Source organism: Nyctibius grandis, chromosome 9 (assembly GCF_013368605.1).
Source record: "Nyctibius grandis isolate bNycGra1 chromosome 9, bNycGra1.pri, whole genome shotgun sequence".
In the NCBI taxonomy this organism is placed as follows: Eukaryota; Metazoa; Chordata; class Aves; order Nyctibiiformes; family Nyctibiidae; genus Nyctibius; species Nyctibius grandis.
The window spans coordinates 22,446,887-22,473,855 of record NC_090666.1 but is presented as its reverse complement, the minus strand read 5'-3'; the positions used below and the strand labels follow the sequence as shown (position 1 = coordinate 22,473,855).

The window sequence follows — 26,969 nt, the reverse complement described above, 5'->3', positions numbered from 1 at the left end:
TAGATCTAGAACAGCTATTTATGTGTGTTGAAACTGAAAATAATTTTTAAAAAGATGTTTCAATCTTCTGCATTAACCTTCTCCATATAGGCTTGCTGAAATTCAAGGATTTAAAGTGATTTTTTAATAACTATTTTAGCCATTTTTTACAGGCTGAGTCATTACAGATCTGTCCCCAAGGCTTGAACTGATAGTGCAGACAGTTTTAAAGAAGCTTCAATAGCAGGCAGATTCCTACTTTTAGACTGTACTTTTTTAAATCTATAAATTGCACATATGATTATGTGAAGATGAGATTTTTAGGTTTGGTTTTGTACTTTATAGCAGCTTAGTATTAAGTTCTGTGCAATCCATTTATGTTACACGATAAGGATTTCCAAATTTGCTTTGTTTTCTAAGCACTAAACACACGTAAGGAATAACTTGAATTCAATGCTGTCTTCCACATCTGTTTCTTCTATTTGCAGCTGGACATGATGTGACTGGGTGATGTATAGTGACTACACAAGCAAAGTTCTAGAAGAGATTTCCCTGTGAGATGGGGCACAAAACAGGACGCTAATGAGAAGACAGTATATCCATCTTTATTTCCTCGAATGAGAGCAGAAGTCCCAGAGACATTTCCAGTCAGTATAAATGTCATCTGACTTTTCAAAACTAGAATAGAAAATTGAAATAATCTGAAGTATTTGTGAAGTAAAGATACCTTTAAGGCATCTAGAACAGAAGATTGAAATAATCTGTAAGTATTTGTGAAGTAATGATACTTTAAGGCATCTCTTTTTTTTTTTTTTTTTTTTTTTTTTCTTTAGCACACTGAATCTAGCTTATCCTTGGTATTGCTTTCAGCTAAACACTACTAAGTTTAATGAGAATCCATGCTGGTGCCTGAAATTCTTGTTACCTTGCCTGGGAAGGAAGGTAGAAATGTCACAGTGAGGTTACCAGGTAGCGCTGAATCTTTAGTGGAGGTAACTGCATAGCATTATTGTTACAAAAGGGAAAAAGTCTCTATTTTCATGCTTTTTTCCTATTAAAAAAACAGAGGAAAAAACCCCACAAAGGCTTATGGGGAAATAATTCTAGGCTAGGGAGTCAGAAAGTAATAGTTTAAAACGCACAACAGACTCTAAAGCACGCAGCTAAGCCAAGTGTGCTGATTTTGCCACACCACCCAAATCAGTAATTATGGTCATCTCTGTACTACAGGTTCTCTATCCTGTCAGCTCAGCAGCAGCTCAACAGACTCTGTCTCTTTTTGTTATAAATTTTCGTGTTTTGTTTTTTAGACTTTTTACTAGTACCGTTACTGTAGCTACTTCTGATGCTAAAAGGATGAGTGAATCGGTTATATCCCCATTTCATACACTGCAGATAACTGCTGACACAGAGCAGCAAAATCCATGAAAGCTGACACCTGTTATAGATAACTGATAATAGTTAACATTAGTAACCAAAATGGAGTACTGTCTTCACAGAGCAATCCAAACTAGTCAAATACTGCTTAGAAAGAGATACTGAAATTTGGTTACAGATCTGGTGAGACACTAATGACACCTTCACAGATGCTTGTTTGATACAACCAGATTCATTCCTTTAAAAAATGTTCTTTCATTATTGCAAATGTATAAACATACTGTGCAAAATGGTATTAGGATCATAAAAAAGAAAGAAATCATGGGCTGTAGTTAAGAAATGTTTTGGAATAGCTGCACTTTAAACTGAACAACGGCTACTGTGTGGGAAACAATTGCTTTTTGCCCCTACCTCCCTACACAGCATCCTGCTCTCTCTTACATCCTATCGTGATTCAGTTCATGCAGACTTTGAAAGGGTTTTGCAAGTGCGGATGGCAGGGAATAAGTGATCTTTCCAGACCTTTAGAGCATATGTGTCACCGGAAAATATTTCTCTGAAGTGTAAATAAGAAATATTTGGTCAGTCCATTGTTTTGAATGTCTTTTAAGGCCAATTTATAGACTATAACACTGGCTGTTTTTTTTTACATTTTGTTAATTTGTTTGATTAATAAAATATTTAAAAATTTGCTTTTGTCGTCTTCAGAACCATGTTTGCTAGAATCAGATGATTAACTACCTATGCAGTACCTAAGAGAGACTATCAAAAGCGCCGTTTCTGGGCTGTCTTGGTTTGGCCTAAACCAGGCCGATTTTCCTTTCAGTGATTTTTACTTTCAGCTAGGTCTCCTCTAAGTAACTGCACTTTCTGAAACTAACTACATGTTTTGCAGACAGTGTCTGCTTCCAGGACTGATAACGCTCGAAGTTTGTAGTTATCGCTGAGGCACCGGTAGGGATGTTGTGCAGTAAGGCTCTTGCTGTACTTTTTTCTTAGAGAAACCAAGGTCACCGCTGAATTCCTCACTGCTTACAAGTGAAAAGCCGAAGGGGGGTCGCAGCTGCAGGGGGGAGCAGACAGGGCAGGTGACCCAAAATTGACCAACGAGGGTATTCCATCCCATACACGTCATTCTCGGTATAAAGCGGGGGGATCACGAGGGTCTCGCTCTTGCTCTTTCTGCTATGGCCGGTGTCCAAGGAGGACTCCGACTGTTTTCCTGCTGCCCCCGATCCCGATCTGTGCATCCCTGAATCCAGCTCTCGACCGTCGCTAGGCCCAGCCTGGGCCTTCCCGGAGCCTGCCCTGCAGTGCCGGTGGTGACGTTGCCGACATCGGGGGAGCTCGATCTTGGTTTTGTATATATATTTGTATATATTTGATTATTCCAATATTATTATTATACTCTTTTTCATTATTATAGGTTTATTAAAACTGTTTTAACTTTCCAACCCGGAAGTCTCTCTCCCTTTTCCCTTTCCCTTTCCCTTCGGGTGGGGGGGGAGGGTTAACAGAGAGCGTCTGCTGCAGGTTTAATCGCCAGCCCAGCTTTAAACTATGACATGGGCATACAATGCAAACACTGAATATGAAAAGCCCTCTAAAGAAGCTGAGTGTAATTACTTGTTCTATTCTTTACAAACTCTGAACTTCACAACACCCCAATAAAATAATTTTTACCATTTTGCAGAGATGATAAGTCTTGGTCAAGACCAGACAGGATATAGAATTACTTTGCAATTCAAAATAAGTATTAGGGCTTTCTGCTTCTTTTGCACCAATTGACCATATTTTTAGAGATTATTGTTTCTGTCAAGCAATACACATTTAGTTCATGGAGTATTATTTCATAGGTCTTCTTATTACCTGTACAGCACATTTAGGCTCAGTATGGTAACTGAGTTGCTAGTAGTGAAGAGGGGAATGGGAGTTTATGACTCATAGTTTAAAGAAGTGAAAGCAAATTCTTAGAAGGCAAGCAAAGTGTCCTTTATTCTGCCCAGCCTTCTGGGTATCAGTCAACAGAAGCTTGTGATATGTCTTAGAGTGTATCAGATAGCAACCTGATTTTACACTTGTTCTTTGGCAAAGGGCCAGCTTTCAGGTTCTCATTAGATGACTGGAAGAGATCTTTCACTTAGTCTAAGCTTGCATTTTTAGTTATAAAGTCTGACCTAGTTACTCACTAGTTACATTGAGGACACTCATTCTGAATTGCAATACTGGCCAGTCTTCAGAAGCGGCAGAGAAGTTAGTCTTCCACTTCCGTATCAGACGTGGAGGAAACAACATGCAAATGTGTTTTCTTGCAAGCAGCAGAACATCCCCTAACCTGTAATTCATAGCCAGAGACATTGTCAAAGTGTCTAAAAAAAGAAAAGATGATGGCTGTGATTTTGTTACTCATTCATTTTTTTTTTTTCCCCTGGAAGGAGTGCCTCTCCAGAAAGCTCTTTGGGTGCTAATAATATGGGACAGTAACCTTGGTTAGCCTTGTTTGCTGAGAGATCAAAGCTTGTGATTGTTGCCTGTGTCTTTCTGTTAATCTACTGCCCTGATACTTCTTTAACTCATTGTGCAGCTTTGATGGAGGGACAGTGATTTCAGCATTATGTTTTAAAATATTTTTATGAAAGTTGATGCTGGGAAGAGGTGAAAGGGAAAGGAATGAAGAGTTCAGGCTTTTTTCCTCTCTTTGGCTGGCCTGGCAGCTTAGAGTACCAGCCAGCAGGCTAATCATCATGTCACATCAGCAATATCATGCATTGCCTAGTCTGCAAGTCCTCTTCCTTCTTCTTTTCACAGAATCACAGAATCACAGAATGTTAGGGATTGGAAGGGACCTCGAAAGATCATCTAGTCCAATCCCCCTGCCGGGGCAGGATTGCCTAGACCATATCACACAGGAACGCGTCCAGGCGGGTTTTGAATGTCTCCAGAGAAGGAGACTCCACAACCTCTCTGGGCAGCCTGTTCCAGTGTTCAGTCACCCTCACCGTAAAGAAGTTTTTCCTCATATTTAAGTGGAACCTCCTGTGTTCCAGCTTGCACCCATTGCCCCTTGTCCTGTCAAGGGATGTCACTGAGAAGAGCCTGGCTCCATCCTCATGTCACTTGCCCTTTACATATTTATAAACATGAATGAGGTCACCCCTCAGTCTCCTCTTCTCTAAGCTAAAGAGACCCAGCTCCCTCAGCCTCTCCTCATAAGGGAGATGTTCCACCCCCTTAATCATCTTCATGGCTCTGCGCTGGACTCTCTCTAGCAGTTCCCTGTCCTTCTTGAACTGAGGGGCCCAGAACTGGACACAATACTCCAGATGCGGCCTCACCAGGGCAGAGTAGAGGGGGAGGAGAACCTCTCTCTTGACCTGCTGACCACACCCCTTCTAATACACCCCAGGATGCCATTGGCCTTCTTGGCCACAAGGGCACACTGCTGGCTCATGGTCATCCTGTTGTCCACTAGGACCCCCAGGTCCCTTTCCCCTACGCTGGTCTCCAACAGGTCTGCCCCCAACTTGTACTGGTACATGGGGTTGTTCTTGCCCAGATGCAGGACTCTACACTTGCCCTTGTTATATTTCATTAAATTTCTCCCCGCCCAACTCTCCAGCCTGTCCAGGTCTCTCTGAATGGCTGCGCAGCCTTCCGGAGCGTCAGCTACTCCTCCCAGTTTTGTGTCATCAGCGAACTTGCTGACAGCGCACTCTAATCCCTCATCCAAGTCATTAATGAATATATTGAATAGAACTGGTCCCAGAACCGACCCTTGCGGGACTCCGCTAGACACAGACCTCCAACTGGACTCTGTCCCATTGACCACCACTCTCTGGCTTCTTTCCTTCAGCCAGTTCACAATCCACCTCACTACCCGCTCATCCAGACCACACTTCCTCAGTTTAGCTGCGAGGATGCTGTGGGAGACCGTGTCAAACGCTTTACTGAAATCGAGATAGACCACATCCACAGCTTTACCATCATCTATCCACCGGGTAACATCCTCATAAAAGGCTATCAAGTTGGTTGAGCATGACTTCCCGTTGGTGAAGCCATGCTGAGTGCCCCTAATGATCCCCCTATCCTTGATGTGCCTAGAGACAGCACCAAGGACAAGTTGTTCCATTACCTTTCCAGGGATGGAGGTGAGGCTGACCGGTCTATAGTTACCCGGGTCCTCCTTCTTGCCCTTTTTGAAGACTGGAGTGACATTCGCTTTCCTCCAGTCCTCAGGCACCTCTCCCGTTGCCCACGACTTAGCAAAGATGATGGAGAGTGGCCTAGCAATGACTTCCGCCAGCTCCCTCAGCACCCGCGGGTGCATCCCATCAGGGCCCATGGATTTATGGACGTCCAGGTTGCTTAATTGGTCCCTGACCCAGCCCTCATCAACCAAGACAGATTCCTCCTCTATCCTGACTTCTTCTGAGGCCTCAGGGGTCCGGGGCTCCTCAGGACAGCCTCCAACAGTATAGACAGAGGCAAAGAAGGCATTCAGTAACTCCGCCTTCTTTTTATCCTCTGCCTCCAGGGCCCCCACCTCATTCATCAGTGGGCCTACATTGCCTCTAGTGTTGGCTTTACCTGCAATGTATTTGAAGAAGCCCTTTCTGTTGTCCTTGACCTCTCTTGCAAGGTTTAATTCCAAGGAGGCCTTAGCTTTCCTAGTTGCCTCCCTACATCCTCTGACAACAGACTTATATTCCTCCCAAGTGGCCAGCCCCTCCTTCCATGATCTGTACACCCTCTTCTTCCACTTGAGTTTGCCCAGCAGTTCCCTGTTCAACCATGCAGGTCTCCTGGTACCCTTCCTTGACTTCCTACCTGTTGGGATGCTCTGATCTTGAGCTCGGAAGAAGCAGTCCTTGAATGCTAACCAACTATCTTGGGCCCCCTTACCTTCTAGTACCCTGTCCCATGGGATTTCCCCTAGCAATTGCTTGAAAAGGCCAAAGTTGGCCCTCCTGAAGTTCAGGGTTGTGATTCTGCTAGCTATTCTGTTCCTGCCACATGAGATCCTGAACTCTACCATCTCATGGTCACTACAACCAAGGCTGCCCTCAACCTTCACCTCTTCAACCAGACCCTCAATTTTCCTCAATTAGAAAAGGAATGTGGACTAGAAAAAGATATTTTGCACCGCGGACTTTGGGAGGTGGACAGTATCCAGAGGTATTAGGCCAGGAAGCGTAATTAATATGGGAGCTGGGGCCATAGCATGAAACTGAATACTCCACAGAAAGGACAAAATACTGGTTTGGGGAGCCATTGCGGAAGAATGAGGCTCTTCCAGTAACAATGTACCAGGAATGTGTAAGTAATCAAGCTATTTCAGTTCTGCTAATGAAGTGGGTTGCTCTGTCACTGAGTAGTGGGGTCTGCTGATTCTATAACGCAGTTCTCAAGTCTTATTCCTTTTTGTACTCAGAAACCCAATTTGTGCTCTTGGACAGTTGTGAAAATGTCACAGAAGCAATGGAAGATAACTTCCAAAATGTTACATAGTTGAAGACTTGTGATTTGTGTGATACTAGATTGGCTTGAAATGAATTGTCAGGTCAACAGTACGGTGTCAACATGCTTGGAGAGTTCTGGAAGCAAGGCTCCATCTCTGTCCTTACGATGTGGCATAAAAGTATGACACATGCCATCAAAACGCTTCTAATGCAAGGAGATCTATTCTGCTGCACTGCAGTCTCTTAGTTGCCAGGGTAGATTTTCTTCTTGTTAATTTCCTGATATTTTGGTTTCGGCAGAATTGTCTGGTGTTGGGGCATGGTCTTTGGAATTAAAAGATGAGGAAGGAAATTTACAGTCATCTGTGGAAGACTGGAGAAGTTATTTAGGCTGCGAATTCTGCAGACAGGACCCATCTTTATGTTCTGCATTTGCACATTGCGTAGCGTAGCAGATCCTGCTTTTAGGATGAGGTTGCTGGCCACTACCACAAGTCAGATGATATAAGGTAAGGGAGGAATTCCCTCATGATCTCAGATGGGTTGAGGGCAATCTGGAAAGAGGGAGTTTTGGCTTGTATTTTGTTAAGCTGGCAAATATAGTGGTGGATATTCCTGTTGCGCTTATAAGCAATAGGGGGGTTTGATTTTTTTTGTCCTTCACCAAGTGAAATAAGCAGTTAACTTTAGCTCTTGGTTTGTAACAGAGGAAAACTCATTTCCACCAAACTTTCAGCTTTGCTTTCTTTCCCCTTCTGTCTTCATACTTCTTTTCTTGATAGTACTGCAGCATTAGACACATAATGGAGCACAGTGTGTGGCAGCATTAACAAGAATAAGTATCAGATGTAGAAAACCTCTTAAGTTCATCCCTCCTTTGAGATGCAGGTTAAAAAGATGATTTAAAAAAAAACAAAACACAGCTCCTAGCCCTAGCAGGGACTAGAGGCCCACTCAGGCCTGTGTTTCTAAATTCCTTGAAGAACTGCTGCACGGAAAAGAACAGCTGGCTTTCTAAGCCCCACCACTGGAAAGGTGATAGTAAATGAAGACAGCATTGACTTCTGCCGGAGGCTACTTGTCTTTCTAGCTGGTGAAGTTTACGTATACAGCATTCCTGTGCACAGTTTTGAAGGTGTCTCAGTGAGCTACATTAAACATCCTGCCAAGCAGCTTTGGGAGAAGCTCTGTCCCAGTTTGGGTTCTTCTTTTATTTGAATTATTGAACCTGACAATTTTAGAGGAAGAGATTACTGCGTACTAGGAAGATAAAGGAAACCAGAATAGGTGAAGTTTTCTTTTGTGATACTGTCATAATCTGATATGAAGAACTAAAATAGATATATTTAAAAAAGCCAAGGCTCTGATTTTTAACCTCTTTCCTTTCCCAAAGGATGAAAAAAACACATTAAAGTTTACATAAAAATTTAGCATAAAGGCAGAGATACTCTTTACTGTACAAGAAAATTACTCAGAAAACATTTGAACATAGCTTGAAGTTTGACCATGTTTCTCTATACAGCAAGTTTAATAAGTTAAAAGATTTGTTCCCTCCTTCTCCCCGCCCCTGCACTGTTTTGGAATAGGACTTGCACTTATAAAAATAAAAGCTAAACAAGAACTAGAAAACCTCTCCCTTCCTCTAGTTTTTACAGACTAGACGTAATTTTAGCGTATCTTAAGAGTGCCTTAAAATAGGCCCTTCACTCATCTGACTTTCTCTCAACACATACTTACTGTACTTCAGTGATTTTAAGTTGGACAGAAATTAATCTGCTGCCTCTTCCCAATAACTTTGTGACACCAACGTGACTAAGACACAGTGAAATGAACACTGTTCCTTCTAGTGCCTCACCAGTACAATTCTCAGCTATTAACCATCAAAAGCACCTCTTTTACCAGCAGCCTAAAGTACTCGCAGTACTTTTTGCTGTTACCTAATCAGGAATTATTCCAGAGCACTAAAAAGTACTTAAATTTAGTCATACATGTATTTACTGGTGTACTAATTCTTAGGACTCCTCTGTATTGACCAAGTCAGCTGTATGGACTATAATGATAGTTTTGGAAGTCTATGATGGAATTAGTAGGTTGACCGTAGAAATATATTTAATGTTGCTTTCAATGTATCAAACCAAAGGGGTTTTTTTCTTCCATACTTTTAGTCAGTTCCAGCCCTGTCTCATCCTTTCTTCCTATTTTGATGCACCATAATAGGCAGTAATAACTGTCATTTCCTTTTCCTCCAGAAGGGAGTGAATGTTGGAGCTCTCGAGATATTAACAGAAAACAGAAATACCTCCAATGCTGGAATATAACTAGAAACATTTGTTGTCTGCTGTCTGAGACAATGCATTAAGGGAGCACAAGCCCCTGAGGAGACCAACTGTGGTGCAGATATTTTTGCCTGAAGCATGTGGATCAGACATAATGCTAGGTAAAGTAAGGTAAAATAGCTATAGTACCTGATTGTTGGAGTTTTATATGGCTTGGATGTATGAGAATTCCTTCTCCAGCCTGCTAATGCGAGTAGTCAAATGCTACATGTTCTCTCCCCACAGAGTGAGGTACATCCACAATGTGAAGGAATAGCATATAGCCCCCTGCACCATGTCGGCTTTTCACAAGTTAGAGCAGCTGTCAGAATGCTTAGGGACCCTTTACTTACTAAAAAGGAGCCGGGGGGGAAGAGGATTTTTTTTTTTCTTTGATCCCAAGCAGGCCAGCATGGACAGCCTAGATCTGAATGGGTGTCCAACAGCTTTTCCCTGTGGTCCCTTAACACTGTGCATGAATGCTGTGTGAATTTCATCTTCTAGCCCGCAGCCTTCCTGGGAGGAGAGTCACTTGTCTGTCTACGGAGGATAAAAAATGGCTCAGCAAAGGTGAGATGAGAAACAACATGACCTCCTTTATTTAGTGATTTGGGATGTAGGTTTTTCTCCCTGGAGTCTTCTAGTGCTCCTTGTGAAATTTCAGCAATTACCATCCGTAGTATCTCCATGTTTCCATTGGGCCCCAAGGCTGTATGCTCTCCAGGAAGAACATAGCATAAGCAATATTGATCCACCTTTCACAAACTTTGCTGGGTAGTGTACAAATTTGTATGTTATCTGAATCCCACCTTCGACTAACATTCTGATCATCTTCTAGAAGCTAAACTTGCTGATTCACTTCATTTTCTTGTGGGGGAATTTATCAAAGGTAACGTCAGCCAGCAGGTATATTCTTCTCCCTGAGGAAAAGGAGTAAAGGAGACAGGGGTTTGGGAAGGAAAGTGGTTTTGGTGATACAGAGATTGCATATGTTTAATGAACTTGCTTCTGTCTTGTGTTCTACCACTTGGATACCAGAACTTACCAGTGTGTTCTGTAGTTTATTAAGCCATTGTTTCTCTGGTATGGGTTGTGCTTTGCAGACAGTAACATTACATTTGGAGGCAAGGACTTACTGCAGAAAGGTCTTGAAGGGACAGAGATGAAGAAGGTTTGTGTCTTCTGTATTTGCTAGCAAACAAGGAAAACTTGAGGACACCTGCACTTACAAGGACAACACATACCACTGAGCTGGTTGGGTTTGTTGCACGTTGTTTGTAAGGGTTCTGTGGCTCAAAAGGGATGATTCAAAACTTCGTGAGATCTGGGGGTCAGGCTTCTTAGGAGATAAAGAAGGTATTCTAGATGAGGTATGTTCTACAACAGGTGATACCACAACATCTCAATGATGTACTAATACTAAATCAACCTGTAAGTTAAAGTATCAGAGAAAGAGACTGTCCGCCCCATAGCTTCATTAAAAATTTTTCATTGTCTTATTTCATAAGGAAGTAAGAGAGCTAATCTTCTGGTTCACTAGTGGAGGAGCAACAGTAGGGTTTTATTCCTAGCTCTGCTGAAGACTCATTTGGGGCCACTTATTCAATCTCTCTGCCTCTTGATTATCCTTCCTTTGCAATTGGGGAAAGTTGTTTACTCGTGGTGTCTCACAGAGAAGGCAGCTGAAAGACTTTTGAGGGACTTTGGTTGGATGAGATTTCATATAGAGAGGGTATGCAAGTGCAAAAGTTTTATGGCAAAAGATTGGGGGGGGCAGAGAGTAAATGAAGATAAAAAGCAAGTTATTGTGATGCTCCCTGGGACATAAGGAGAATATGATCATTAGTCTTGAGGAGAAGTGGAGCAGTGGGAATTCCATTAAGTGTCTCACAGGCAGCAGCAATATGTGAGAGGCAGACATTAAACAGACAAAGACCGAAGTATTCTGGAAAAATGGACAATCAGTTATTCCACTTAATGACTTTGAAAAGCAAGGAGAGGAAACAGATGAGATTTCAAAGCTTGTTGTTGGAAAGAACAGCCTTTCTATATCTCTTTGACAATCCAGAAAGAATGAGCTGTTTTACATAATGAACATTTACTTACTGTTCTCCCAGACACACACACACTGGCCTATTTAAAAATGCAAATGGTCACAAAGTTCCCTTCAGGCAGCAGTGACAAAACCAATGGAGAAGGAATAGGGTTAGTCCAGCAAGACAGTATGTAATTAGGTTGTAGCTTGTCTGGGACAGATTTCTTTGTGGTCCTCAGGAGATGGGAGCAATAGAGGCTTTAGCATTTGAACGACTCACAGCTCAAGGTTTATACATGAGATTGTGTATAATCCCCATTAACCCAAAGCTGATGATGACTCAGATGTAAGAACTGTAGTGAGACAGAGGACATGTCAAAAAGAACAAACATGAAGAGAGAAAAACATGCAGGAATGACCTTTTCCTACAACAGGTCACTGTAACTTGAAACACAACAAGGATGATAGATACCCAAGGGGACCACTGGAAATCAAGGGAACCAAATTGTTGCATATATGTTACAGAGTGAGTGTGTGCCGAAAGGCAGGACCAGCTTCACCTTCTGGACAGCTGTATATTCTTCAAGGGAAGATTACTCTGCAGAATCTAGTTCTTCGTGGAAGAGCTGTGGCAGTTTCAGAGATTTACTGTGGGTTAAAGAGAATTGAAAGGCAAATCACAGCTACATGGAGAAGCATATGTTAGGCACTCAAAGCAAATTGTTTCCTTCTCTTAAGTTTAACTGCTGAAGTTTTTGTGCAGGAATTGCCATGTGATGGGATCTGTCCTTTAGGTTGCCAGTATCTGTTCTTGAAAATTACTGTAGGTCAGGCTGCAAATGGTTTGAGACTGGTACAAAAAACATAGGATGAATGAAACTGAAGAAAATAAGCTTCTATGATTCTTTTGGTAGCTGCAGAATGACCAAAATTGTTGGCGTGCAATTCTGTATTTTGTTCGGCTTTAAAGAAACAATCAACTCCACTTCCCAAATCCTAGAAGAGCAAATGCATCTGAAGATAATGTACACGTCTGTAGTCTTCATTGTACAAAGATTTCCTGAAGTCTCTGAAGATTTCCTGTGTGCTCTCAGAGATGGCATGGAATCAGCCGATGGGGCAAAAGTTGATGTCTTCATTGCACCACAGTTGTCTTGGGCAGCATCAGTTTTACTCCAGATAGCAATGACTGCACAGAGATACTAAGGCAAAATCACCAGGTACGCCTGGATTTGGCAGCCCAGTTGCTCAGGTTTAATGCTCTGTCGGCACGGTGCAGGGAAGCTTGCACGACTGCTTTGAATGCTGTTCCCATATGAATATTCGGGGATTTGTTGGGTACCCAACAAGCCAGCCATGTCTGTGGAGCACAAATTGCTCCTTGCATGAATTAGAGGCATCAAGGGAACTGAGACAGGAGAAGAAGGGAGAAGTAACTCAAAACACATATATGCAGTTCAGGATCAGAGATTAGCTGAAAAAATAGTGCTTCAAAACAAGGAGGGAGGAAATTGAATAGATGAGAGCATAATATTTACTATAAGAAGTGGGCAAATCATATCAACAAGCACATTTCCTTAGGATTCATTTAAATGGACACAGAGGCCCTAAGGAACACAGTACTGCAGAAAAAAAAAATGTTCTTCACTGGACTTTGCATGGCTTGCAGGATTTAGTTGTGTGTTATCAGCTCAAAATGCTACTTGGTGACAGAGAGTTCTTGTAGCTGCAATGCATGGAGCTTGTCAAGATTTGTAATGTAAAAACGGGTTTGTATTAGTGCATGTTAGCTGTTTGTAGATAGCACCTGTGTGTCCTAGAGCTGCAGTACCATAATGGGATGCTTTTAACAATTACCCAGGCTTCCATTGCTTATTGAGGGCATTTTGGGAAAAAAAAAAAAAAAAAAGTCACAACATAGAGCTACACAATTTCTCTAATACCTCAGACTTTTCATAAGCAGTTGTGCTTTCTGGACCAGACAGCTTCATTCTCTTGCATTTATTCAGCTGGCTAACCATCACTGCCTTGCTGGTCAGCAGGAAGCAAAGACACGATGGTGCCTGGGGGAGTGCCTCATGTGGAAGTACTGTAAGTTTTCTTTTTCGATCTCCTTCCGTGCACTGCACCTTCTCAGTATGTTCCCCTGCCGCCTTCACGTGCCATGTGCACTGTGTACAGAGCACTTCTGTACTTGGCTACCGGTTTTTTGATCTCCATCCAGCTTTGCTCACTTAGTCTTTCTTTTGCCTTTTTGGCAGTTTCCGGCTCCAGCCATATGACTGCTCCCTCCAGCCTGTTTTGCTGCTGTGCTTTGTTCTCAGCTCTTACCTTCAGGTGCAATCAGCACTGTCTGCTGCACTTCCAGATGTGGGAGGCAAAAACACTGCTTGCAGGAAATTGCCATCTGATTCTGAGTCCTGGGGGCTGGAATGAGACTCCTCAAACCTTTCTGACTTAGTGGCTTTTCAAAATTGATCTCTCCAGAAGGGTACCAAGGAGGCTTCAAACCACCATTCTTTGGGGAGGTTTCTATTTCTCCAGTGCTGTATGGCAGACCTCTTGCCAATTTGTCCTCTTTAGTGCTAGGATGTGTCATTACAGTTTTTCATCTTGTTCCTGCTGTACAACTAATGTCTGCTTTCTGGGGCCAGTGTCAGCCTGGTGATCTATAATTATCTCTCTCTGATTTTTCTTGTGATCACTAGTTCCTGAAAATCATTCTGGCTGATAAGGTGAAAGAACTTGAATTATGGTATTGCTATATGAGCACTTCTGGTGTTAAGTATATGTATTTAATTCATGTCCAGAAATTTCTATGAATCATGAACCAAGGATTAGGGTTTTCCTGTGCTGGTGAATTTCTGGTCTGTACAGGTGGTTGGTTTTTTTCAGTGAGAATCTGCTAAAAAGATTTCAGGACTTTGTGCATTTCTTAATAACTTAGTGGCACAGAGAGTGTCGTAATAGCTTGCTGTCATCCTGAGGTTTTCAAAAGAACATTAAGTGTCGCTCCTATTTTTCAGCTGAGTGATTTATAATGTAGAGAGGCAATATCCACACAGATGGGTCAGTATTGGTAGAAATGTAGATGGTGGCAGGGCAAGATCATTTCTGTGGAGGATTTTGAAGATGTCCCTTTTGGACTGGGACACAGTCAGTGGCAAAGGCTGTGCTCTGCCTGCATATTCTGTGTGCACACTCCAGTGTCCCAAGGCTGCATTGCTTTCCTTGCAGAATTAACAAAGAAAGTGTTCTTCACCCACAGGCCTGAGGGTAGGTGTCCTCAGATGATGTCTGCGAAAATAGGTTAGATCTGAAAAAAAATCTAGCGGAGGCAGGCTGGTTGTGCTGTTCCCTTACCCCCTTATTGTCTGTCCTAGTCGAGAGCTTAAAGCATTTTCTAGCAATATTAGACTCTCAAATTCAAATCCTTCCTCTACCTCTTCCTCTTGGTTGTTAATTTTGAATCTTAGTCTTTACTGCTGAAGATGTGCTCTTTTGTTTAAGTGTAATATCCACTGAGTGACCAGCTGGAAGCTACATCTGTCAGGTGACTATTAAGTACCAACCTAGAGCTGCATTTGCTGGGACATTCTCAGCCTCCTTTGCAGACAAGATCCCCTCGAGGCCACCAGCTACTTAGAAAAGAGCCCCTTTGCTCTGAGGACAGTGTCTGACTGCACTATAAATAAACAAAGTCTTCATTTTGCATTTCAGGAGGGGTATGTAGTAGGAAGGTGGAGGAGGTGGTCTGAAGAAAAGAGGACATAATTTTACAGTACAGGAGAGCTAGACTGTTCTGGGTTCTGCCACAGATACTCTGCACCTTGCATTCAATGTACTCTTCATTTTGCCTCCTATACCTGATTGCAGAGTACTCATTTATCTATGCAGTGGATGAGTCCTGTTGGGCAGAGATGGGTGTCCTTCCTGGAGTCAGCTGAGGTGGCTGAAGACTGCTGCTGCTTTGTTGCAGGACTGCTTTTTTGCTGGAGGCTTGTCCTTCTCACCGGCAGCTCTGTGGTAGAAAGGATGTGGGAAGTGCAACTTAGCTCATTGCTTTGCAAAGCCAGCCAGGCCAGTTCAGTCACCTCTGCTGGTGACTTGAACCAAGCTGGCTGGCTTTGAGGGATGCTTACATTCCTGTCCCACCAACTCAAGCATAAGGCAAGCAGCAGTGTCTTAAACTAGTGCTTAAATAGTGCCAAGATGCTGGCTGAGTTGGGGCCTTAAGTAGAAAGCTAACTGGAACTTGGGAGTGTGGTGCCTGTAGCTCCATCTGAATCATGGTGGAAGTACTGCATTTACTTGGTGACAGCTCCTCTTCCAGCTGCTCTTTGGAACTGAACTCTGCTCCCTCATCCAGCTTTGCACTTTTTGCTATACAGTTTGTATGACAAAGGAGTGATTTTTATAGCTCAAATAAGATCAAGCATAGATGATCTTTTAATGAAGTGATCTTTGTGCCTGATTGTATTAACATCACAGGGAGACAAATGCACTAGAGCTGCGAAGAGCCCTCTGCAGCTATAATTAGATGAATAAAGAGGTTCATATTGATCTGTAGATCAGCAGGAGGAAGGAAAGAGCATCACCCATATAAGCTTTCAAGACCAAAAGCTATTGCAGGCTGCAGGGAAGCCAACTTAGGATCTTGATCCTAAAGCAAAAGCTCCAGCCAGCTCATCTGATGCTGGCTCTGCCTACTCTGCAAAAGAGATGGCATTGAGCTGAGCCCATGCCTCTGGGGCTTTTGGGGTCACTGTGTTGCCTGGAAGAAGATGTGTCAGAATTTGTGTAGTGCAACTAAGAGAGCACCTGCACCTGGTCGATGAAACAATGAGCAAGGTGGTGGTCTGGTCTAAGAAAACTTTATATAGGACTCTCCTTATTTGTTGGCACCATCGGCTCATGCACACAACTCAGTGGTACAAGCAACAACTGGGTATCTGTAAAATCCAGGTCTAGACACAACTTCAGCACTGTCGTGCTGGGCAACTGTTACTCCAGCTGGGCCTGTTAGAGGGAGGAAGGTGCAGCCTTCAGGCAGGGCTCTAGGCTGGCAAACAGAAGTCATGTCCCTGCCACACACCTTTGTGGACTGGCTCTGCACACTTGAGCTGGGCAAGTCAAATGTGGTGACAAAAGCCCCACGGGGCTTTTTAAGGTCCATTTGAATTGTAAAAGACAAGCAACTGGTCCATCTCTGGAACCCTTTCTCTGGGGTTATGGTGTTTAGCAGTGGACTTTGCTCTACTAGCAAATGCTTTTCAGTGCTGGTTTCTCAGTGGAAAGCCTTGTACCCTAAGGGGTGCAAATGATGCAAAAATCCAAACTTTCTCTGTACTGCAGGGTTGGAGAAAAGGTGGAGAAAGAGTGGGAGGCTGAAGAGGAGTGTGACAAGACATGCTACAAGGCAGATTCCGAATGACTCAAAAATACCCCTGCTGTTCCTGGTAGCAGAACATGTCTCTCTGGGTTCAAAATGTGCGTGTGTTGAGACTAGCATTGTCCTGTCATCTCCTGTCAAAATCCGGCCTTCCATAACTCTCCAATCTAATCTTATTGAGCCTAATATAAGCCACACTTTTCTACCAACTCATCTTGTTGCTGCTGTCTGAGCACCTATAGTGGGGATGGCATAGCCAATTCTCATGAAATGCACTTTGAAAGTCTTGCTGCCTCCCTTGATCAGCATAGGCTGTAACTGAAACAGTTGACAGAGCCAGAGAAATTTTGATTTTAAGCAGATGCTTTTGACTGTAGTAACACCTTTATGTTTAGATTCACTTTGCAGACAGTGCTTGAACTCTAGACAATCTGCTTTTAATTGGCACCATGTTTCTTGTGATGATCTCACTGCACTTGGGTGGACTGGTAGTAACATTTTTGCCCTAGTTTTGCGGTTTGTAATGTGTTAAGTGATGTGCTCCAGGTCCCATAATTAAAAGCAGCCATGGCAGCAGACCTGGAGAGACCCAGTTCCCTTCTCTGACAGTTTAGGTCAAAATACTGAGGAAATGGATGGATTTTCCCATGTCCTGAAGCCTTCAAACCAGTGCTATGTGTAGCTTTCTGGGAAATTCACGATTAGCCAAAGGAGCAAAGGGGTGTGGGAGAAGTCAGATCCAATTGTTGCTTCTGAGGTTAGAAATCCATGACTCTGCCCAAACTTTTGCTTGTGTGCTGGAGCATGAAGAAGAAGGATGGGAGGTGTTAAGCAGCGCCTCAGATCTCTTGTGTAAGATAGAGCAATACTTTCGTCCCCTTCACTGGCATGGATTGGCTGAGGCTAATGCAAACTCTTGAACTTGGGGAAAGGGCAACTGTCCCCCCACACTATCAGTGGAGAAAGAAAAAGTGTTTCACTTTTGTTCAAGGTAGGTTCACTGATCCTTTGTAAAGCATCTTAAGCGGATTGCTGTGTTAGCAGAAGCCAACATGTGTGTGGCCCTTTTCTGTCAGGAAGGATGCAGCAGTTAAAAAGCAAGAGGTACAGAAAGCCCGTATTGCTTTCTGCTCAGGGCATTTCACTGTGTGGCTGCTCCCTGTGACTGCTGTAGCCCAGTGTGTAAGGGTTTGCTGTCTCATGCAGCTGCCTGTGATCCTTGTTCCAAAGCGAGCAAACATTCCCTTTCAACTAGGTCTGCTCTCCCTTGATGCTTTTTTAAATGTCTAAAAGAACATTTCCAAAACTATCAAAGGAATCTAATAATCTATTTATGCTTAATTCTGTGGGAGCTTGCAAGAGGGTTCCAGACACAAGTACTTCAGTGCAAGAGGTTGTTCATGCGCTCTTTGCTGCCTGCCGCAGCTTGGCTGAGGGAGGAGGCAGCGCAGGAATGTGTCATCAGAGTCAGTGTTGCTCTCTTCCTGGTGAATCGAAGCATATGAAAGCAGATCGAAGATCTTATGTGCTAGCAGCCATATTTTATGTGCTAGCAGCCATATTTTATGTGCTGGTAGTTAATTGGTGATATTTGTGATTAGGGCTTCTGGGTTCTACTTTTCGTTTTGCTGCGCGTTCTCCCTCTGCCCCCAGGGGCAAGTGGTTCAGGTCAATTGTGTGCGCAGAGCTTTGAGCAGGACTTTAACTGCAGTTTTCAGTGCTGCTCAGCACATGAGCTTGTCTGCCGTTGCTGAAACGCCCTTCACTCTGTTCAGTTTTTGTGCAAGAGGGATGTTGACTTTAGTCCTAGGTTTTTCCTCCTTTCAGTGCTGCCTTGTTTGAGAGCAACTTACTGGTCAGTTCTTGAGTCCTTTGGTACATTCAACACACCTTTTACACTTTCTTGGAGAGCCATCCTTCCCCTTTCTGTGCTTCAGAAGGGATATTTGGCTCAGAGGCCACCTGTGAAAGAGCTGTGAAAAATGCAGTGTTAAGTACATGAGACGGAGAGGCATGAGAAAAGTGTAATAATTTTATTGGAGAGGAAGGTATTAAAAAAGGTACCATATACATGGGTGGGGGAAAATCAGTCCAAGTCAGAGTTGAGCCTGAATCAAAAATACTAGCTCTAATTCCCTCAAACCTACATGGTGTTTTTGTCTCCTGAACTGAGTTCTTATCAGCTGAACTGAACCAAACCGAATGCTGAACTCCAGACATGTATGAATACTTTGAAACATCATCTGTCAATGCAGATCTCAGACCAAGATCAAAGCGCTAGGAGTGATGTGTTGCATTTTGATTTTATTTTTGCTGGTTTACATACCTATACAGTTTGGTTGACATCAGCAGATGTCAGTATATTTTTGTGGATAAAATCGGTCCCTCTGCATATCCAGATGCATACATTAGTCTGTGACAAAAGTAAGGCATCTACACTGCAGTAGCTGGTTAGCCAACTCAAGAACTACACAGCGTCACAGAAGAGTGTTTTTTTTGTTTTCCACTCTTCCTCCTCTCGCAGCTTCTAAAAGTACAAACGAGAGACTCTCCTGACATTGAGAACTGAGAATGTAATTAACAAGTGTCTAATGTGCCAGTCTAATCAGGGCTTCTCTTGACTGTCTGTGACAATAATGCTATGTAAATGGAGGTATTAGTTGGCTTATAAAATAGGAGCTAGAAAGTGATAGTGTTTTTTCAGATTATATTTCTACTACACGTCTGTTTGTGGAGGAACAGGTTAGAAGTGTAGTAGAGAGTCGCTAATTCAGTATGATACTTGTTTTGCAGTGTGGCAGGTTACACCAAGTATTTCTGTAGCACCTGGTCTATACAGTGGATAAAAATAACGTTGGGGCTTACATTGAACTGATAATGGTAAGAAAGAAATGCGAAGCTAAAGTTATACCCACATCCCTGTCTTACTTTGCAATGGCCAAATACTGCAGGGAGCTTGGAACAATGGTTTTTCTTGCAGTAAGATGTAAGTTTTTAATGTTGTTTCTCCTAACCTGTTTTTTTCCAGGGATCTATGGCTTTAACATTAAAAGTCAATATGTGAAATGGGCTTAAACCTGAAACTGGGACAAAAAATCCCTGCCCTTGGAGCGTGGTTTCTCAGTTCCCTTCCTGAATGTGCAGTTTTTTGGGGCTGGGCAACAGGGAAAGGACTTTTGGAGAGTAAGATGAGTGATGTGTGATACTTGGAAGGGATAGAAAGCAAAAATGTGAAAAAACCCAACCCCCTCACCCTGTCCTTGTCCCTCTATTTTTTTGAGTGGTCTTTAGTTGAATTGCAGGTGGAGTCAGAAAATCTGACCCAAATATTAGGTTGAATGATGGATTCATTCCACAGTGGATGCACGGCTGTACATATCTGTCATGTCAACTGATCTGCAGAGACATGCCACATTATCTGCTTCCTGAAGGTGCCTTAAAATGCATTGGCAGCACATTAGCCTCCTTGCGCCCTTTGGGCTCAGGGTAGCACGGTGCTCTGAAGAGTTACTCGCATGACTCTGACCGAGCTGGCTTTTTTTGAGATGCCTAGGGCACATCTGCATGCTTCTGTACTGCATGATATAGACATACCTTGAGGCAGCTGGAGCTCACCTGAGCAATAACAGCTCCTTGTGTGTTTCAGTTACTCTTCAAAAATTTTAATTCTGGAACATCTGGTCTGTCCTGTTTTCCATTCTTTTCCTGGGAAATCTAGGTATGTATGTGGCATCTGTCTCTTACCCTCCTTTGTTTAGATGGAGACAAAGAGTTATTAGTATTTGCAAATGGCCACTTGAACTGTTGGAAAGTGCCTTCCTACCATCCTCCTTTCAGGTCTATTTCTTTCCTTGACTGGTTTCCTCTCCTTCTGTAATGGGAAAAGGGGTCTGTTGTTTACTATACTTGCATGTTAAAAGTTCCTTTCTGTAGTGAACCCTTTTGCAACACTTGAAGAACCAGCTTCTGTAATTTGAAAGAGGAGCCCTGTAAGTAAACCCTTTTTGTTGTCCTCTGCTCATTTACCCCATTTTTACCTTTTCATACATGGTTCCTTTTCAATTACTGAACTGAAGACCCAGCAATAAGCAAGAGCCATGCACGCAGGATATAATTACCCTCTCTTTAATGTGATTGTAGAGCAATGACGTCTGTATTGACTTCAACATGTCTAAACTCACTGTTTCCTGCCCCATTCCAGCATGGGAAATTGCAGCCTGCATCACACTCGGCTGAGGGTGCTGCTGCAAAGAGGATTCTCCTCCTGTCCCCAGGAGCAAGGCAGTGTTTAATGAGAACAGCTGTCATGCTTCAACGCGCTGATGCCTGCAATTGACTGGCAGGCAGTGGGACTCTTGTATTATGGTCGTATTAACTAATCATTGCTGATAATTGTTATTAATCATTGTCTTGGATCTGTAGTGTGGAGAAGCTTTAGTTCCTCAATTGTAACTGTGCGAGGTGAAATGCAAGAGCTGCTTAACAATACATAAGTAGGATAAAAATGGAAAGAAAGGCTTTTTTTTCCCCATCTCTCTGAAAAAGCAGCACCTTGTAGCATAAGATTTCCAAACTACATGTTTGAGCTGCACTGGATTTGAAGACGATCTGGTGTCCTCTAGCCCTGTTTGCTGCAAAAGGAAGTGGTCTTCCATGTTATTCCCTCAAAATCCCATTATGTCCCAGCTGGGCTTAGTTTGCAAGACTGATATTCAGTGTAGACAGATGGTGAAAAGTGAAAAGCACCAATTCCTCCCCTCTCTGCTGGCTGTGGCCATTTTTCACTGCAGTACATTGACAACATTTTTTGCTCTTAAATGCTTGTGCACTAGGGCTTTCCCATTTTGCCTACCTTGGAAAGTGGTTCTGGGGTCTAGGATTTCTCACAGTAGAAAGTCCTTTGATCACCTTCATCTTCTGTTCCTCATGCCCTGCCTTTGCTCCTGACCCCCACGATCTGTGTCTGGTTCCTCAGAGTCTTTCCTTGACCTGCCCATAGAGGGATTTGATTTCCCACCACTTTCTGGGCAACGGGTGTTATTTTTTGTCATTATTTGAATTATGAACAGGGAAAGCATTGGAAGAGTTTGGCTCCCCATTTCATTTCCAAAACCCCGCTTTGTCAGGACTAGTTACAGCTGGTCCCAGGAGAATAGACATTCAAGAACAAAAATTTAACCCATTCATTACAGCTCGGAGAGTCTGGACAAAGGACAAAAAGGGCCAATGTCTCCTTAACAATCTCCTCAGCAGTTCATGTCCTTTACTGAGACTGCCTCTTCCTCTGATCTTGAGAGGAAAGAAAGAAAGGGGAGAGAGAAGGAGATTAAACAAGAAGTTAAAATTGCTAGGCCTCAGCTCCCAGTGTTACAACAAAAGGTTAATGCATCGTGTTGAGGATGCTTCAAACTCCATAATTTGCTTTGCTGCCTCTGTTCTGGGGCTGTTCGAAGTGTTCTCTTCTGCCAGTTCAGTCAGCGATGCTGTTAGATTTATTGAGGACTTTGGCAATTAATTGCTTTCAGACCTGAGAAGGGCCTCATTGTAGTCTGTCAGAGTTTTAATTAATCAAAGTGGCAGATGGGTAGTATCAGCCTCAAATGCTGGTGTAATTAACTCATTCATTATCACATTCTCTTGCTCTGTGATGGTTTGTAAAGGACATCTTTAATCTAGCTGCCATCACGCTGTCCCCATAGCAGGAGTTAAATGATTTTCATCAGTCTTTACCATATTTACCCTGTATCCAGGATACCATTAAGGAAAATGCTAATTTTTGCCAATAAATATGTAGGCCCTCCTCGGCTTCAGACAGGTGAGTAGAGTTTGACCTGCAAAGATGCGTGGGGCTGGTGAGATTCAAGTTCCCTTTGAAAGTCTCTGGAATTTCTTTGCGACTCACCCAGTGCCTCCAGAAACATCCTGTCCTGAACTGTCTTGTCTCCTCGCTCTTCACGCTGTGTCAAGACAAAAATGTGATCAACTGTCATGTGTTTCAAAGACCAAAACAGCCTTCTTACCTTGGGGAAATAAAAAGAACACACTTTCTTAGGCCCTCAAAACTGGATGTGCAAATTACTGCAGGAGGGTGTTGCTCGCAGCTGACCAAGTCCTTGCTCGGGAATAGTGCCACTTTGGGGGGAATTTCTTCAGTCTTTCTGAATGCGCCCTACCAAAATGGCTTGAGATATGTCCTCCATCATGAGTGGATGCCCAAGAAACACTTGCAGGCACTGGAGTTGTCTTGATAAGTTGTTAGCACAGCTTTTGACATGCTTTTGGCCCAGGCTGTCTTCATGAGAGTACTCAGCACGGTTCAGGAGTTAACACAGTTCAGGAGCAATAGACAGTTTGGATGTGGCCACCTTTTGGCCTTTTTAGCCCTGAGGAATAAGAGTTTGGACTTGGCTGAGTCTGTACCAATGGGTATCAGCACCAGAGAAAGGTCCTGAGCACATTGAGCATGCTAGGATAGGTGTTGCCATACTTACCACGCATGAAATGAGGAGTTTGAAGTAGAACCAGAAGCAAAAGAACAAAGAACTTAAATCTCAAGTCTCTGAAATATGCCTGGTACTCCTCCTAAATCTTGACGTGGTGCCTGGGAAGACTGCTGACTGCCTCATGACAACAGCTTCTTCAGGAACTTTGGAGTGACCTGTGCAACTGTTCATATCCAAATGGCTGCTTGCAACCTAATATGAGTGCTGGCAAGCTGCCTTTGCTTCCAAATGATATTTCCAGGATTTCCTGAAAGGGACATGAAAGCAGGAGCTTAGGCCTTCTGAGGAAACCTTTTGTCCTGGATGTTCTTCCTGAGAAGAGGAGGGAGGGTCCCATACTTAACCATAGTCCCTTTACATGATGATGGGTGCAACCTCTCCATGGTACTGTCCATCCAAGCTGTGAAGCCAGTGCTTCTTCCCAGCACTGAGGCCATCCTAAATGATGAGATCATTCACCTTTAATGTGGTGTCAAGAAGGCAAAGTAAAGAGTTTACATCTCTGACTGCTGCTTGAAGACTCTACCGCTGCCTGCATGGCTGGTTTCAAAACATTTGGTAGGAACACAAACCCATTAAAATTTAGACCAAAATCCTCAGCCAAACCAATACTGTGGCTTTATTAATCAAAAGGTTCGTGAAAAGAACAGCTTGGCTTTTCTTAATTAAGATTGTCTTTCCCTGGCAGATTAATTACCCAGAATTCATTGCAAATCTCTGGCTCCATGGATGTTATTGATCCAGTCAAGCTGCTAATCTGTGCTTGCAGGGTTCTATCTGTGATCCTCCTTCTGTGGGAATTTGGGGAGGAAGGGAAGGAGAGAGCTGGCTGTCAGTTATTAATAAAATTTGAAACAGTTTTTTTTCCCCTAGCTGATTAAATCAAAATGCTACACAGTTGCATAATCTCGTGCATCTCAGTAACAGCAGCAAATACCACCACCATAAGCCCAGAGAAAAGTGTGGAAGAAGTGTGGAGACAGATGCTAAAGGCAACAGTGGATTTTTTTCTGGAGAGGTAAAGTAATAGGATTTTTTTACACATGTTCAGAAACAGTGTGCTTAGAAATGTACTGTGAGTGTTTCAAATGCCTCCTGGGTTGTAGTTCTGGTGTAACATGATGGGTTCAAATCAAGCCCAGGATAAGAAACAGGATTGCTGGTGCCCTTTGATAACGACCATACAAAGTATAGGGGTGATCCCACCATTGTTGCCAGTGCTTGTGAGCTCAGGCCCAGTGGCCCACTGGCTGGTGGGGATGGAGTGCTGATGGGAAGCCAGTGACATCTGGCTTTCCTCTGCAGAAGAACAGCCAGTCTTGGCTTTCCAGAAGGGGAGACTGAGACAGGCTGCAGGTCAAGTGGTGGGAGAGGAGCACTACTGTTTGGGTAGCTGAGAAAGGCTGTCCAAGGAATGACTCCTGGGTGTGGAGCTCTACTTGTAAAACATCAGTTGCTTGTTGTGTGGGGTCATGAGTGATTCCCTTTCATAGATCTGTTACTTTGGAAAATACAATGGGCACCAACAGCTTTGGCTTGTTGAGCCCCTGATCCCCTTCAACCTTGCAAATAGCATTTTAAAGCCTCAACACACCCCTGTATGCTGCTTCTTGATTGCTTTGACTGGCAGGCAAATGCCTTAGTTAAACATTTTCAGGGATGGTTTCTAATCCAGGCGATGTTCTTTAGCACGAGGCTATGCTTTCCATCAGGCCAGCTTGTTGACTATGGTGGCTGTACTTGCTCCATTCTGCCTGGGTACTCAGCCTCTCCCTACCTTCCCTTTTCTCAGGATTTTTTTTCCTACCTACTGCAGTCTTTAAACAAGAAAACAAACAATTCCCCAAAGGTCTGATTCAAGATGCACTGTAATGATGAGAGGTCTCTGCAGTATCACAAGTTACAAATGGTGACAGTCGTAAGACTAGCTGCCTTGTTCTTTAGAGAACAGCTTTTTGCCAGGCTTCATTCACAGCCTTGCAGAGTTTGCTGTTTAAAAGATGCTGGTTTTCCCCTTAGAGTTTAGAAGTTCAGGCCTGAATTTTCAGGAGGTAGCAGTCATTTGAGGGCCCTAAATTTGCCTAGAAAGTGTTTTTACTTTTAGGAAAAGTTGAACAGTATTATTTTGGGATTCTGTTTTAAAAAAAAAAATCCCCTGAATTGAACACCTTGAATTACTTCATCCTTTTTTACAAATTCAGAGCAAAAGTTGAGAATAGGAGACAGGTTGCAAGCAACAGATGTAACAAGCTGTAGATCATAAGCACAATTAACTGCAGGGCTAAGATGTTTGGTGGTTGGAGTCCTATACTGACTGTGGATGGTAGGAGAACCTCACAAATCACTTAGGTTCCTTGTCCCTTTTTCAGTAAGATGAGTGAAGAAAACAGTGTTTTGGGGACCACATCTTGTATTCAGCCTCGGCAGAATGTACTTCCTCTGATTAATAAAGTCTGGGGAAAGATGACTGATTCGACTGCTGCTACCCAGTACATGCAAAAGAGGAACGGGTGCTTTTCTCCTAACTTTAGAGATGGGCGTCAATTTAAAATTGAGACACTGGAGGCCAGTCAAGCATCTCAAATCATACTAGACAACTGTGTAGGCAGTTTGGTGCTGAATACAATTGTGATGAATAATTCCTAGGAGGTACCTATTTTTCTCTGATGATTACTAAGGCAGCTTAGAATTTGACAAGAGGCCTTTAGATGTATAAAGCTGTGTGAGCTGCAGCTGTAGATGCCTATGTTAAATACATACAAAGGCAGGTTGAAATATATGGCTTTAAGCATTGCTCAACTCATAGAGGTGGTTACTGGAGATTAAGGACAGACATAGCTTCCAGGGTCACTCCATGTGCTGTGAACAGAAACAACTCCAGATCTGGCATCTTTCACCACCGTGAAACCTTATCTGAATGGAAAGGACAGACACATGGATTGTATGTGAAAGTGGGAATCTAGTGAAGTGATTTAGCCTCCCTTTGCTCTGCTTATAGCCTTGAAAATGATCCATTATGCTCTGACCCGAGACTGCTCCAAAGTTTGACAAGGCTTTAGTGATGCAATAAAATTCACAGCATTCACAAACTGGAGGAGGCTGTGAGCATTTAAAAAGTATATAAAACAAGTGAGTTTATGGATGTCTATTGTTATTTAGTGCATTAAATAACCAGGGCACTGTTTACATAAAGTAATCAGTGCTTGTTGCTCCCAGCTAAATTCAAAATGAGAGGGAGGGGAATATTTTAATTATTCTTTGTAAGATGTGTAACACTGTGACTGTGTCTTGCCCAGATGCATGGGGCTACTGTTGGCTATTTTTGGGGATGTTAGGCCTTGTTTACAGACATATGAGTAACTGATCTTGGTAATGAACTCACAATGTTTCAGCTTATCTACCATAACTGCCTGTGAACAGGCCCTTTTCCCCTGCAGATGCAAGGTAACTGACTACATTTCCACTTTGGCTGATGACAGTTTATCGGGCGATAAGACCATGCATGTCAGGAGTCATCACAGCGTAGCTGGTGCACGTCCCTGGGCTTGCCTTGCACTAACTTTGTGTGTGCCCATGGCAGTTCAAGTGCCATTTCACATAGGCATATATTTACACCCATAAGCATGGCTGGATGTAGGTGTGCAGTTTCACGCAGACTTTGTTGCAAAGACGCTTTAAGATTAATGGCTATTAATTCACTGGGAGATGAGGGTTTTTTGGTGGTGGATGGTAAAAATAGTGACTTTTGCAAATCCTGCAGTAAGACTGACTCAGTTGGCCTCGCAGAGATGATCCACTCACTGCTCTCCTGTGCTTTTGCTTCCAGATTGTAAAACCAGAAGATGTGAGTACTGAGGAGCTGGGAGCGTGAAATGCCCCAAGGGCACAGTCCTGATCTTATGTGCCCAC

General features: G+C 43.1%; 2 protein-coding genes across 2 annotated transcripts in view; both read left to right on the top strand.

Annotated features, from left to right (window-relative positions):
• Positions 1–1,987, top strand: part of XRCC5 (X-ray repair cross complementing 5) — a 57,541-nt gene extending 55,554 nt beyond the window's left edge. The window contains exon 21 of the mRNA XM_068407357.1: positions 468–1,987. Within this exon, the coding sequence (XP_068263458.1) occupies positions 468–482 (15 nt within the window). The 3' untranslated portion in view covers positions 483–1,987. The remainder of the gene's footprint in view (positions 1–467) is intronic.
• RPL37A (ribosomal protein L37a) overlaps positions 1–26,969 on the top strand; it is a 259,950-nt gene that overhangs the window by 40,768 nt on the left and 192,213 nt on the right. The gene's annotated exons all lie outside the window — the stretch shown is intronic.